This window comes from Netta rufina (assembly GCF_964035555.1).
Source record: "Netta rufina genome assembly, chromosome: 30".
NCBI lineage: Eukaryota > Metazoa > Chordata > Aves > Anseriformes > Anatidae > Netta > Netta rufina.
In genome coordinates this window covers 899,659-912,458 of record NC_140154.1, presented here as the reverse complement: position 1 = coordinate 912,458, position 12,800 = coordinate 899,659, and the positions used below count along the sequence as shown (strand labels likewise).

At 43.7% G+C, this 12,800-nt stretch overlaps 1 protein-coding gene across 3 annotated transcripts in view; it reads left to right on the top strand.

Annotated features, from left to right (window-relative positions):
• Positions 1-12,800, top strand: part of DIP2B (disco interacting protein 2 homolog B) — a 68,271-nt gene that overhangs the window by 25,561 nt on the left and 29,910 nt on the right. For all 3 annotated transcript variants that reach the window (XM_084303527.1, XM_084303526.1, XM_084303525.1), the window contains exons 2-4: positions 3,483-3,554; positions 10,751-10,891; positions 12,309-12,434. In XM_084303527.1, coding sequence (XP_084159653.1) covers positions 3,483-3,554; positions 10,751-10,891; positions 12,309-12,434 — 339 coding nt within the window. The remainder of the gene's footprint in view (positions 1-3,482; positions 3,555-10,750; positions 10,892-12,308; positions 12,435-12,800) is intronic.

Genomic DNA, 12,800 nt, shown 5'->3' with positions numbered 1-12,800 from the left:
GTAGGTGAGGATGCTCTGCTGAATTTGGGGTAGGGGCAGCGTGGGGAGGGGATGCTTTGTGGACAGTAGGCAAGGTCACGATGTCACAACGTCAGCTGGTGATGGTGAATGGTTCTTGATGGAAACCGGACTGAATTTCTGCTTTCTTTTCCCAAGAATCCCCTTTTCCTCGGCAGGGCCTCCTCAGCGCGTGGAGGCACAAGCACGGCTACAGATAAATATAGCCTCCAAGTGAACTGAAACAGTTGTAGCTGGGAGAGGGCCAAAAGAATGCCTCAGCAGTAAGTGTTTTTGTTTGGAATTTCTTTCCGAGGAGTGAACAAACACTAGCACCATGGTAAAGCAAAATTGTCAGCCCTCGTTTGCCTCGCTAATGCTTCGTGGTGCTACGTCTGCCTAGAGAGGGGTTGGAGTTCTTGGGTTGGTTTTTAGCTGTCCAGAAGAATTCAGCACAGCAAACGTCACAAAGCCTTGAATTTATGGGAGCAGGCTTGATGAGGAGTTACCAGGTTTATGTAGTAGGAGTGAATGGTTCTTGAGATTGCAGCCCCATTGTCTTGGCTCTCTTCCTGTTGCTGTAATTTATGACTTTCTGCGAGGAAATCCGCATTTATGTTCAGATCGAGCCAGTTCCATTTCCTGTAGATCAGCAGAAAAGGGATAGCGGGAAAGAAAATTTCCCTCCTGGTGAGTCTCTGATTTCTCAGTGGATCGATCCCGAATTTGGGGTATATGGGACCGGAGGAAGGAGACACTGTGCCATAAATGCCTTCCATTCATGCACCACGTTAAAAAGACATTTGTTTGCACGACTCGTGATGTCGTTTTAGGCGTAACTCCTGTGGCTGCAGTAACTGGATCATGGTTTTATTAAGGTGATTTTACACCTGTTACCCATACCTGCATGCAGCCTTTTTTTCCTAGCCTTAGTCCCCGTGTCTTGCTGGAGATCCCATTTCAGTTAATTGTGGTCTGTTTCTAGCTTGCACAGGTGGCTGTCCTTAAAGAAAGAACTCAGTTTATTTATCAGTTTCTTTTTTATCAGTTTCTTTTAACCTTTTTGTTCCCTACTGTCCAGTTCCCCTTCTATGGGGCTAGCCTAAGAAGTTAAATGCGATGGCTTCTTGTCCCGTAAGACAGGTGCTTGAGCCTGTCAGTCTTTGTCAAAATACTGCTGGAATGGGTTTGTTTTGGTTTTCCTTTTTTTTTCCTATTTTTTTGGGTTGGTTTTGCTGTTGTTGTTACAAGCACTACTTGGAAACCCAGCAGTGGGAGGGCACAGAGCTGCAGGGAAGCCCCAGGAATTTCTCACCCTCCTTTCTCCTGCCTGGGTTTTACTGGCTGTAACTTCCCTGCTGCTGCCAAATAGCAGCCGACTTTTTCTTATTATCTCATGCTCGGAGAATCCTTTTTTTTTTTTTTTCAAGCGATAAGATAAATGCCTCGGATCACGTGGAAGGGAAGGTTGCAAATGTTTTGACCATTGAGAGTGCTGCTATTTGCTGGTAATGCACTAGTATTCCTCAGTAATGCCAACAAATTTCTGTGGCAGATGTTGCATTATATATAGTGCGTAACCACCGATGTCAGGAGCCCAATTAAATCTTGCGGAGAAGTTAATCACAAACTAACAAGCTCCAAACAAATCTGCGGGTTGGCTTCTAAGGGAAAATCCCTCCCCCTGCCTGCGCAGGTTTGTTTTTCCTGAAGTGGCAGTCACCCTGCTCCATTTGCTACCCAAATGTGGGGGAATTCAAGCTGCCCCTGAAGATGGAGAGGCAAATCTCAAAAGCTTGTAGGTTCTGTAGCTCACGCAGTCAATGAAAACATTACCCCGCTCTTTGTATGGCTTTTCTTGAAGGTGTAGTTTTCGTACGCTGGCAGCATACCTTTCTCGTGAGCTGGATTCATTTCACTGAGCCGTGTATTGCAATCAAGCATTAAAATTAATGCTTTGGTTGGCATTTCGGTGCTTCATGGCCATTCTAATGTGCTGCTGCTGGATTTGTTCGGACTTGTCGGGGCCTGACTCAAACGTGGCAAAAGAGAAGTGAGATAAAGTTGTGTGTGCAAATGCACGCCCTCCGCTAGGCAGCGTATTTATCCGCTGCAGCCTCAAAACTTTTAGGCTAGGTGCTAAACGATGCTGAGATTCGACTGTCCAGCAAAAGGAGCTAATCCCGTACCCTTGCCAAGCATCTCAGTGCTGCAAAATCACCTTTCGAACCCCAATGGCCACTTGGCTGGAATGTTTCATCGGGGATGCCAGTGGTGTAGGGCGGCTTAGAGCCTAAACCCTTTAATCACCTTTCTGATGTGCCTGTCCAGATCCGGCTGGAAGTGTCTGGCTGAAAGATGCTGCAAGGAGCCAGGAAAAGCTGGGGCCTGTGCTGCTCGGTGTCTAATGCTCTGCAGCCTTACGATAATCAGGCTCAGGGCAAAGCAAGCATGTTGTTTGTGATCTCTAGTTTCTTGTTATAACACAAGCGTTGGCTTCATTTTAGCCCGATTAAGGAATACCAAATAATTCTGTTTTCCTATTGCTGTGTATTTGATCACTTCCAATCCTTCAGCCCCGAGAGAGATGAGGTTATGAGTGCAGGTCAGGCTACAAAAAGGCTTGAAATGCTGCGGGGCTTTTTGTTTTAATCCCTTCAAGGTTTCAGGCTTTCTTGTGGTTCTGATGTAATGTGAGAAATTAAAACAAAAGACAGCAGCCAGATGGTACATCTCCAGGATCAGACAGATTAGTTTTTTTTAAAAAAGGGAAACGTTCACTAATACGCATTCTCTTCTGGAGTTTTGCTTCTGTGGAGCTCAAGCATCTCTCTTCTGCGTGGCTCTACTAGCAGGCAAGCGATGGAATTAGGGCTATCAACAAGTTCTAAAAATAAATAAGAAAGCTTCCTTTCACTGAATATTAAACTGAATATTGCAAGTCTGGTTTTCTGAATCACAGGGTTTGCTTGCTGGGCAGTAGTCTCAGAGGTGCCTCTGTTCATCCTTCCGTTTTCTGAGGAGCTCTAAGCAGTGTTCCCTCCTGCACTGGGCCCACTTTTGTTTGCTGGAAGCTGCTCTCCCTTTGATTAGTTTAAGCTCAGGCTCTGAATTTGCACTTTCCCTTTGCCCTGTTGTTTGGGAGTTATTCTATTAGTTAGTCGAGTTGGCTTTGTGGTTACAGAATATTTTCATGTGCTCCGAGTTTCCCTTTTTACGTTTTCATGGCTTTGATATTCCATTTAGATAGCGGTTCTGATTCAAATTACTGCATTTAAATAGTGTATATCTATGATCCCAAGGGAAACTACAGAAACTCTGTAATATGGAGGCTTTGAAATCATAATGCACCCACTTCTATTTGGTTTCAGGTTGTCTTCGGCGTTTGCATTGACATGTTCAGGTGAAACCTTCGTGTCACTGAAAAGTAAATGAAACCCAAAACAAAAAAAATGGTTAACTAAGTTTTCTTTTCTTGTTTTCAGGGGACATCACACAAAAGGGGTATGAGAAGAAGAGAGCAAAGCTGCTGGCTCCGTATGTTCCACAAACACAAGGTGGGTGCTTGTTTCGGTTGGGTAACGAGTGTGCATGCCCTTGGCATTAAAGGGATCCGAGATGGCTGTGGAGCGCAGCGCTGACATTTAGTTTACCAGCTCTGAGCCTGGCAAAAATTATGTTTTGGTGTGTGTTTCCGTAGCTATCTAATAAGGACACTTGTGGAGTTTGCACGGGAGCAAGGAAGCCACGGGCAGCATTTTGCCTCTAGCTTGCTGGTTTGTACTGGCCTCCAGGGATTCCTGCTGGCTGGGCTGTTTGTTGGGGCTTCATAGAGCGCTGTGTGTGCCTCAGTGCCTTCCCTGCCCCGTCTTTATCTCACCCCTGCATAAATCACTTCCTATTCCTTCATCAGCTGCGAAGTCCAGGCCTTTGAATTGCTCATGAAGTGTGAGGTCATCAAGAATGGCTCCTGAAATCTTAAAACTGGCTTTACATAGCCCTGCTTTCAGCCGTCTTAATTCTATATTAGAGAATTTCTTTATTTATTAGAATATTAGAAAATTTCTATATTGATTAGAGAATATTCTTTCTTTTTCTTTTTTTTTTTTTTTGTTTACTAGAGAGCTGAATTCACGTACTTTGTTTACATCTATTTCTTTTGGTTCAGAGATCCCTGGCTGTAGAGCTGAGTGGCCGCAGGATAATTATATATAGTTCTAAACTGAAGGACAAGGCTGAATGTCCAATAATTGTGGGGATGCTTGCCCAAAATAATTGCACGGCTGATATGCTGAGATGCTTAACCATTCAAAACTAATGTGTCTGGCTCTTAGCAGTTCAGGGAGTGAATGGGTCTGATAGGCAGCAGTGACTGGACTTACTGTAATTCACGGAGACTGAACTACTGCCAAAAAACAAAACAAAAAAAGGAAGGCTAAAAGTGCATTTATTGACCGTTAGCACTGCTTCCACTGGGGGAAGCTTGTGCGGGTTTTCTGCTGAAATTGCAGTGGTTCAGGCAAGGTTTGAGCAACACAAAACAGTTCTGCCGCTGTCACGCGGTAGCGTCTAGATTGTGCCACTCCAAAACATCGATGTTTGCGTTCCCGGTCTCCTCCAGCCCAGCTTTTTCTCCACTTTCTCTTCACATATTCCACAAAAGCTGATGCCTGCTCTCTTGCGTGAGACTTGTGCCATAGCGGGTGCTTTGTATACAAAAGAACGGGGCATTCTGTCGGAGGAAACATCCTGAAGGTAGCAGGGCCAGCAAAAATTGTTTCTCGGCCTTCAACAAGGTTTTGTTACAAGCAGCACTCCGCGTACTGACGAGTTCCTCCCTGAGCCACAGATGGGATGGGAAGCTCTGAAGGCCCGGTTGTTGCCCTTGTATCAAATCTGCTTGTTATTTACAGAAACCCCAAACTAATACACATGAGTAATCCCTCTTTACAGGCTTTGGAAGTCGGTATTTGCTCAGCAGGTCTTTGAGTCCGACGCGTACACCAGGGAAGATCTTGAGCCTTAGGAGGAAGCGTGGGCTCGTCCCGTATGTTCGGGTGCCTTCTTGGCACGTTTGCTTTCATCGTGGAGGCTGAAGCTCTCCAAGTTGCTTTTCATCTGCCAGCGTGATGCGCCCCTCACGCCTGTCACTTTGCACGCCTGCTTGGTTTGTTTCAGCAAATGTTGTTTAATTAAGCGGGGAAGAAGATGGCAAGACTGTCTGTGGCCCTGCTATTCTAATTGTCCTGCTTTTCAAGTCTGCAGAATGAACCAAAGTTCAGGAGGAGACACAGGTTGATAGGAGGTCACCAATTAAGATAGTATTTTGACTGCTCTTCTGGCTCAGCCCTCTAGTTTGTTTTTTTTTTATATATCCTATATCCAGCTGCCCCCATATCCAGCTGTAAAAATCCCGTTGAAGCCACGCGTGAGGGGTGCAGAATCAGGTCACCTTTTTAACGAGCAGAAACCTGATTTAGCTCACAACAAGAAAATGTTTACTCCTGTCATTTAGCGCCCTAGGTTTCTCAAGGCCCCAGCCTGATGTTAGCTAACGCATTGTCTCCATTTCACAGATGTGAAACGAGACAAACGAAGGCATGATGACAGGTCAGGGCACGTCGGCATTGTAATTCGGGAGATTCTTATTGCTTAAGCTGGGCTCCATTCACATTGCCTCTGGGAGCTCGCCTCATTATTTTTGAGTTAAGGCAACAATGTTAATTACCTAAAGATACATGTTTTCCCAGTGCAACATCCATTTTTGTAAATGGACCGCGCTGAGGTGCTGCAGCCGCCGTGCCAGGCTTGCTGCTCCTCCGCTCTGCGCTGGCTGCGGCACAAAAAGGCTTTGAAGAAAGCGTTTTGGGCAGCTCCCCAGGTTCCACACAGTAAGTAATGCTGCAGGTTTCACTCTTGCCTTGGACTGAAGCAGGGAGGACGGATGCTAATTTCGCTTTACGCTAACGAGCTTAAACCGCAGGCGTCCTTTTGGCACGGTCAGAGGGGGTCTCGCTGCTGTGAGTTGATGTTTTGTTGGAGTAAAGCTGTTTGGGAATCATCCTCAGAGTCCTTAGTTAGGGCCAAATATTTCTAGGCCCATTTTAAAAGAATTAATACAATTTCACTGTTTAGCAAAGTGCTTTTTGGACAGGCAGACGAACTGTCGTGGCACTAGCAGGTGGTGCAGAAACCCACTGCTTCTTGAAACTGGTCTGCTGCAGGCACCAGGCAAACTCCTGCCTTGAGGAAAACTTCTCCACATCGGTTGCTGCAAATCTGGAAAAGCGTTTACAGCGTTTCAGCTTAAACAATGCCGCTGCAGGAATACCTTGTGCCAAAATTAGCAGCCCTTGCACACAGGCTTTTGGCAGGGTATGTTTGCTTGCTATTTAAGATAATGCATTCTGTTCCTCTGCTAATGTGTAAAGGAAATGATATTCATTACGCCCTGGTTCACTGTCAGACCTTCCCATGTAGCTGCTGGAGTTCCGTGCTCTTGCTCCTGTTCTCTATTCCCAGGGCTCTCTTAAATAAATAAATATATTTTATCTATTTTCACCGCATTTGTGAAGAGAACATAGGAGCACTTCTTTCTGAAAAGGGAAGGTGAACGTGACCCGGTGTATTTTGTGTTTCAGTGCACCAGGGAAAGGTGTTGGAAGGTGTGAGTGATGGGCTTGTAAACCTGTGGGAACTGACAATGTTTGCAACTAATTTAATTGATCCGTGAATTGTTGTTGGCAATGCGTGCTTTGGTTTTATCTGCTTCGTGCCCTTACTGGGTAGCACGAGGTAGGAGCGTTACAGATTTTGTCGTTTTAGTGCTAAATTTCTTTTCAAATCATGGCACTTTGGAAACGAAGCAGTTCTCCACTTCCCGAGCCGGCTGTCTCTGCGTTTCCTGTCTCGGCAGAGTCCTTCCTGCCGTCCTGCGTGCTGCGAGGCTGATAAACCGGCAGAGCTCTACTCCAAAGTTTCTCTAGTTTCTTTTTTCTGTCTTTTGGCATTGTGTTATTTCAAACGGGAGCTAATGTGAAATGGTAGCCGGCGATAAACCAGCTTTGTCTAAACCTGTAAATCACGCACACGCGCTCCAGCTTAGCGTTGTTTAGAGAGTTTCACCCGTTTACAAGATCCGACTTGCAGCTACCACAAATGGGGAATTATTTTCTTTCTTTGTGAAGTCTGAGGGGTATCACCATTGCAAATGAAGCTTATCGCTTGACTTTAGGAAAGCAATTTCTCCATCTTTGAAATCAGTTCCAGGACTAAGTGGAGCACCTGAATTCTCCCATCACGTCTCGTTCAGGGCAGAATTAAGATCCATCTGGCTAATTACTCCTGCAAAAGCCTGAAACCTTGTAAGTCTGATGGGTTCTCAGCACTGGGAGAGAGCAGTAATCCTTCTGGGAGTGCTGTTCAGGCTGGTTTGCAAACCCTAGGTATTTGAGTTTATTATTTACACAGTTTTTATTCTGAAGACCATGTTGTTTGAAGGATTAGCCCAATCCTAGCGCTTCTGTGCAATGCTGTATGCAAAACAGCAGAAAAGCAGCAGGCAAACCTGTTATTCTTCTGTCAGATGAATCTAGCACTGACTGTCCTTGTTATTAACGTAAACATTTATCCTTGCTGATCATACGTGATGTTTTTATTGATTCCTTTAGTCTAAAAATGTTCTAATTAAAAAATAAATAAATCTGTAAATCTCCAAATCATTGAGCCTCTCTGCCTTCAGTAAACTGCAGAGACCACAAACCAGTCAATTCCCTTGGAAAAAAATATTGTTAATTAAAAAATCCGTAGCATCATTCAAAAGCAAATCTGCATCTTTTTTTTTTTCTTTTTCATGCCTCTTTAGATTCCAATCCTGCCAGTGGAAACTGCAGCTGTAGCAGGATTATGCGAAAGGGAATGCTAAATAAAGTCACCTATCACCTGCCAGGCTTAGCTCACTTACGTTGCTTTGTTGTTTAACCACTTGTGATTTACTGTAGCTACACACAGTTTTCTTGATCTGCGCCTGGATGCTTTGTTAGGCTACTGTAACATGTTATTATGTCATAGCAAAATATTTAATCAAAGGGCTTGCTCTTGGTGTGTCATGTCGCTTACAGACATATCGGATCCCTTTGCAAATGGAATGTCATATTTGCCTTGTGATGCCCTGTAGAGCAGAGGAGATGCTCCTGCAAGAGTTATAAGAAGTAACTGAATATGAATTAAATAAATTATTTAAAGTAGTGTTAAATCTGCTGCTGACATCTAGTGGGTACTTGACTCTGTAGATGCTCAAATGATCAGAAAGATTTAGGCTTTTCTTCTGAGTCTGTGAAGTTGTCTTTCCTCTGGATCGAAATAAAACTCATTTATGATGAATCCAAACACGGCCCCGTCTGGGGGCATACAGCAGCTCTCTGCTCTGCTGCTTGGCTCCTAGGGAAGCTCACTTTGCTATTCAGGGAAGACACTTGACTTCATTTGGATCACGTACAGCCTGTGCTTATGTAAATTTGGTGTGTTCGGCGCTGTGCGTGTGAGCATAAAGAGGCTGAGTCTAAGGAATTATGAGGTAGGATCAGACTGTGTTAAACACCAGAGTTAGAGTTGTCAAGTTTTAAGCTCCTGTTTAATTATCTTGTTTCAAAGTTTGGATGAATGACGCTACAAAGACATTAAATTCCAGTGCTTATAAATATCAGGTCTGCTGCAGAATCACAGCAAGGGGGCACAAATACTGGTTCCTTTGGATGTGCTTAAGCTGAGCTGTGGAGTAGTGAGTCTTGCTCTGAAGTGCAGGTCTTCTGATTGCCACGTCCTGCACCTAAACCACAGCAGCTCTTCCTTTACCCCACCCTACTTCTCGTGCTGCTGGCATCTTGTTGCAGCCAATGGTTAGGTTTTGATAGGCAAATGCAAAGCTGTGCTGTGTGTTATGATATTAAAAAGGAAAAAAAAAAAAAAAAAAAGGAAAATTGAGAGTAATTGTTTGATCCTTTCTTTTGGCTTGAGGATTTCTGGCTAGCTGGATCTGTTATTTTAACTGGAAATGAAGGTTTTGATTCTTTGGCATGTCTGTTTGAGAAAGAGTTAATAAGAAGCTCAGTAGCTTGCCTCTGCTGAATGCTGAGATCACAAACAGGACTCCTCCAAAGCTGAGCAAGAGGTGGGAAGTTTTGAAACGATTCCCAGGCCAAACGATAGCGTTAGGGGTTAGGAGAGAACTTCCAGGAGCGCATTGTCCCCGTGTTACTGAATTTTCTCTGAATTGCTTAATACTGGTAACAAAATGTTAGCGAATGAACTAACTATCCATTTAGCCTGCAAAAATTCAAGCAATATTCTGCTCGTTAAGGTGTTGGAAGGTGTAGGAGATGGCCAAAGATGCCTGCAACAGGTTTGTTGTGATGGGCTCTTATTAGAAGTTCTCTTAACTCAAGGTTCTTGCCTTCAGTTGTTTACCCAGAACCACACCGAGCAAGCTGTGGAACTGGAACCCAGGACTTGTGGTTTCCTCTTCGTTTCTCTAATCCTTTGGGAGTTTGTGAGAATTCATCAGCGGAGCATATTTAGATGACACAGTCGCTCTTTTTTTCTGCATGACTTCAGGTGACAACCTCAGGCTAATTGCAGCTGCGTGACCTCTGGTTTTTAAGAGTTCCCACTGAAGCAGGATTCATTTTAAAAGCGAAATTCCAGTAGCAGCCATTTCTAGCATGCCCTGGTGAACTACACAAAACCATCAGGTCTTAGGTTCTCTATTTAGCTCCCTGTATCCATGGGGAAAAAACAGACATTTCCAGGACGATAAAGCCACTCACTTCTTGACATGCTGGAAGCAGACAGAACGTGGAGAGCCAGAGAGAGGTCTGCTCGGTTTTGTAATTAACACGAACAGCAAAGGCTCTTGCCGCTGGGATATTATTGGTTTTCCTGTCAACAAGGCACGCTGGTCAGTGGGATGACGAGTACTGAACCCAGCTTCTGAACATGTTTTCTACAGGTTTGATCTTTTTCACAGCTCAGGCTTGAGACTATAAATTGTTGCATCAGCCAAAGGCATTTACTCCCTGTGCCCGTAACAGTGGTGTCTAAGAGGACTCTGGTGTAAATGAATGCAATCTCTAAAAGCAACTTATGTATGGTACTTCAGCACAAGTTAACCTGCTAATTCATCTTAATGAAATAACGAGAGTTTGCCATTGGAAACGTGGCAAAGAAGGGAGAAAATCACACGGGTACGAAATCACAAAGCATGCTTTTCATTGCACATATCTCTGTGAAGTGCTTGGAAGTGCAGGACTTGCCTGGCTGATCTACTGACTTCACCCATCCAGATTTATCTGAATCTCACCACCTTTTCTTTCGTATTTTGTAATGAATTCTTGAAAGGTGGCTTCAGCTCCCATTGTCACTAGTAGGTTACTTAAATTATGTGAAACTGTGTCTTATGTCACCTGCTCCAGACTTTCTGTAAGTTGTCTTTTACTTCATGTGCCTAACAACCCTTTAAAAATAATAATAATAAAAAAAAAGTAGCAAAAAACTCTTAAGAATAAGGTCAAAGAAGGAACAGGTATGTTTTAACTGATAAGGTTGTAATTGAACAGATGTATTAACATACTAATTAGGTCTTCTTTGCTACAGGAAATAAAAGGAAAATCCTATAATTTATGTTAAAACAGAAAAGGATACTCAAAAAAGGCTGCATTTCTTTTCTGCTCTCAGAAAATTGTGGGCTGTTTTCCAGGGGTTGATCCAGCTTTACAGAAGGAATCCAGAACTCAGACACCCGCTCCAGCTGCAGCTCCAGCCTCAGCATCGTCATCATCCTCATCCAAATTTCACCGAGCCCGCTCAGGGGGAGCCCGAGATGAACGCTATCGATCTGGTAAGGGCAGGGCAAGAATTCACCTGGGATTTTTGTCAGTGAGGAGGAATTTACCATGTCTTTTCAAGGAGTCAAGCTCACTGTTTGTCCACTGATCGAAAGTCCCACCTTGGTTCTGTATGAGGAAACATCAGACTTGTTGGGCTGTAGCTGCTGAAGCAGAAAGAGTGCTAAGCAGAAAAAAATCCCAAGTAACTCTTTGCCTTCTTGATTTTCTGGCCTGAATGCAGCTCTTCAATGCCAGTTGTTCACAGAACGGAAAGCCTATTTTAACCGGGTCTGTAAGTAACCAGATTCAGTGAGATGTCAGGTAATAATTTGCTCGTGGAATTGATGACTGCTGTGCAGATCTGCTCTAGGATACTGGAAAGTGAGAGCTGTCTTTCTCTATCAATGCTTAAAGCACTTCCAAAGAGCAGCAGCATTGGCTGACTAATGCCCTGCTGATTTCCTTCTCCACGAAAGGAAAGGAATGGAAGCTGGCACCTGTTTTTTGTCTCAACCTGGCTTAGTTTTTCACTTCACATCAATGGGATTCAAGTTTTCCTCACAACAGGGGCAAACGAATTACATTAAATATACCTTTTGCAGTAACACTGCTATCATATCACCATTTAAAGAAGCATTAGAAGAGCCTAGTTCTCTCTCTTTTTTGGAAGAGCATCATTAAAATACCTTAATTTGTGAAATTGATGTAGATGAGCTCTTTTACTTGTTGTAGTAGTTTAATATGTTGTCTTCTCATCATCAGTGATGTGTCTTCTAAAGAGTTCTGCATGTTTGCAGGAGGATGGTAGCCTCCTGTCCTAGCCTGTTTCAGTTAATGATCAACATGGATTTACAGCTGCAGTTAATAACTTCCAAGATTTACATGAAATCTCTATCTATTATACTTTTTCAGAACATCAGGCTTTTCCTAAATTAGACAACTGGCTCAGAATTCTTAAGTTTATAGACCAGAGTTGCACCTGGGGCTGTATACACTGGTAGCATGTGTGCATATCTTGTTATGCACAAGCATATTTTAGGATAATCTTTGGGCAAGAGGAACAGTCTGGGGCTGGGACTTTCTATAAAATTTGCCATAGACACAAGAATATGATGACTAAGCCAGAAGATTCCAACCTAAAATCCCGGCCTTGCTGTGAGCTTGCTAACTTTAGAAGCATCAGTTTCCTTTTTTTGGTTTGCTTGGTTTTTGTGTTTCTTTTTGTTGTTTTGTTTTGCTTGCTTTTTTGTTTTTTAAAAAGGAAAGGTTACGTACAGGATTGCAAAATGTTGTTGTTTGGGAAGGTAGAGTAACATGGGAGCGTTGCATAAATGCAGAAGGCTAGCAGCAGTTGCACTTGTAAGCCTTGTGTGTTTTTTTTTCTCCTCTACTGTTGCAAAACTGAGTACATTAACTTCCATTTTGCAGATATCCACACAGAAGCAGTTCAGGCAGCACTGGCAAAACACAAAGAACAGAAGATGGCCCTGCCTATGCCAACAAAAAGACGATCTACCTTTGTTCAGTCTCCAGCTGATGCCTGCACTCCCCCAGGTTAGGTTCTTACAGTGTGCTTGTCTGGGTGGATGTTAAGGTATGCATTAGTAACAGTTTCCAAATCAAGAGGCTGCAGTTGTCAAAATATTCAAGATCTTCTGCACATTTGTAGGTAGCGTGTTACTCCTGTAGCTCTCTTGCTACATTTGAGCAGCTGCTTGTTTTCGTGGAGCTGCTGTTAACGGCTGTGAAAACGAGTCCTCTTTTGGGAGCTTTTAAAGAATCAATTGGGAAGAACTGAGCGGGCTTTCTGGACTGATGCTGCATCTTTTGCTTCCTTCACACGTATTTCAGTTACAGAATTCATGTTTTGGTAAGGTTACGCTACTCAACATACAGGAGGATGCATCGAGGTGTGTTTCT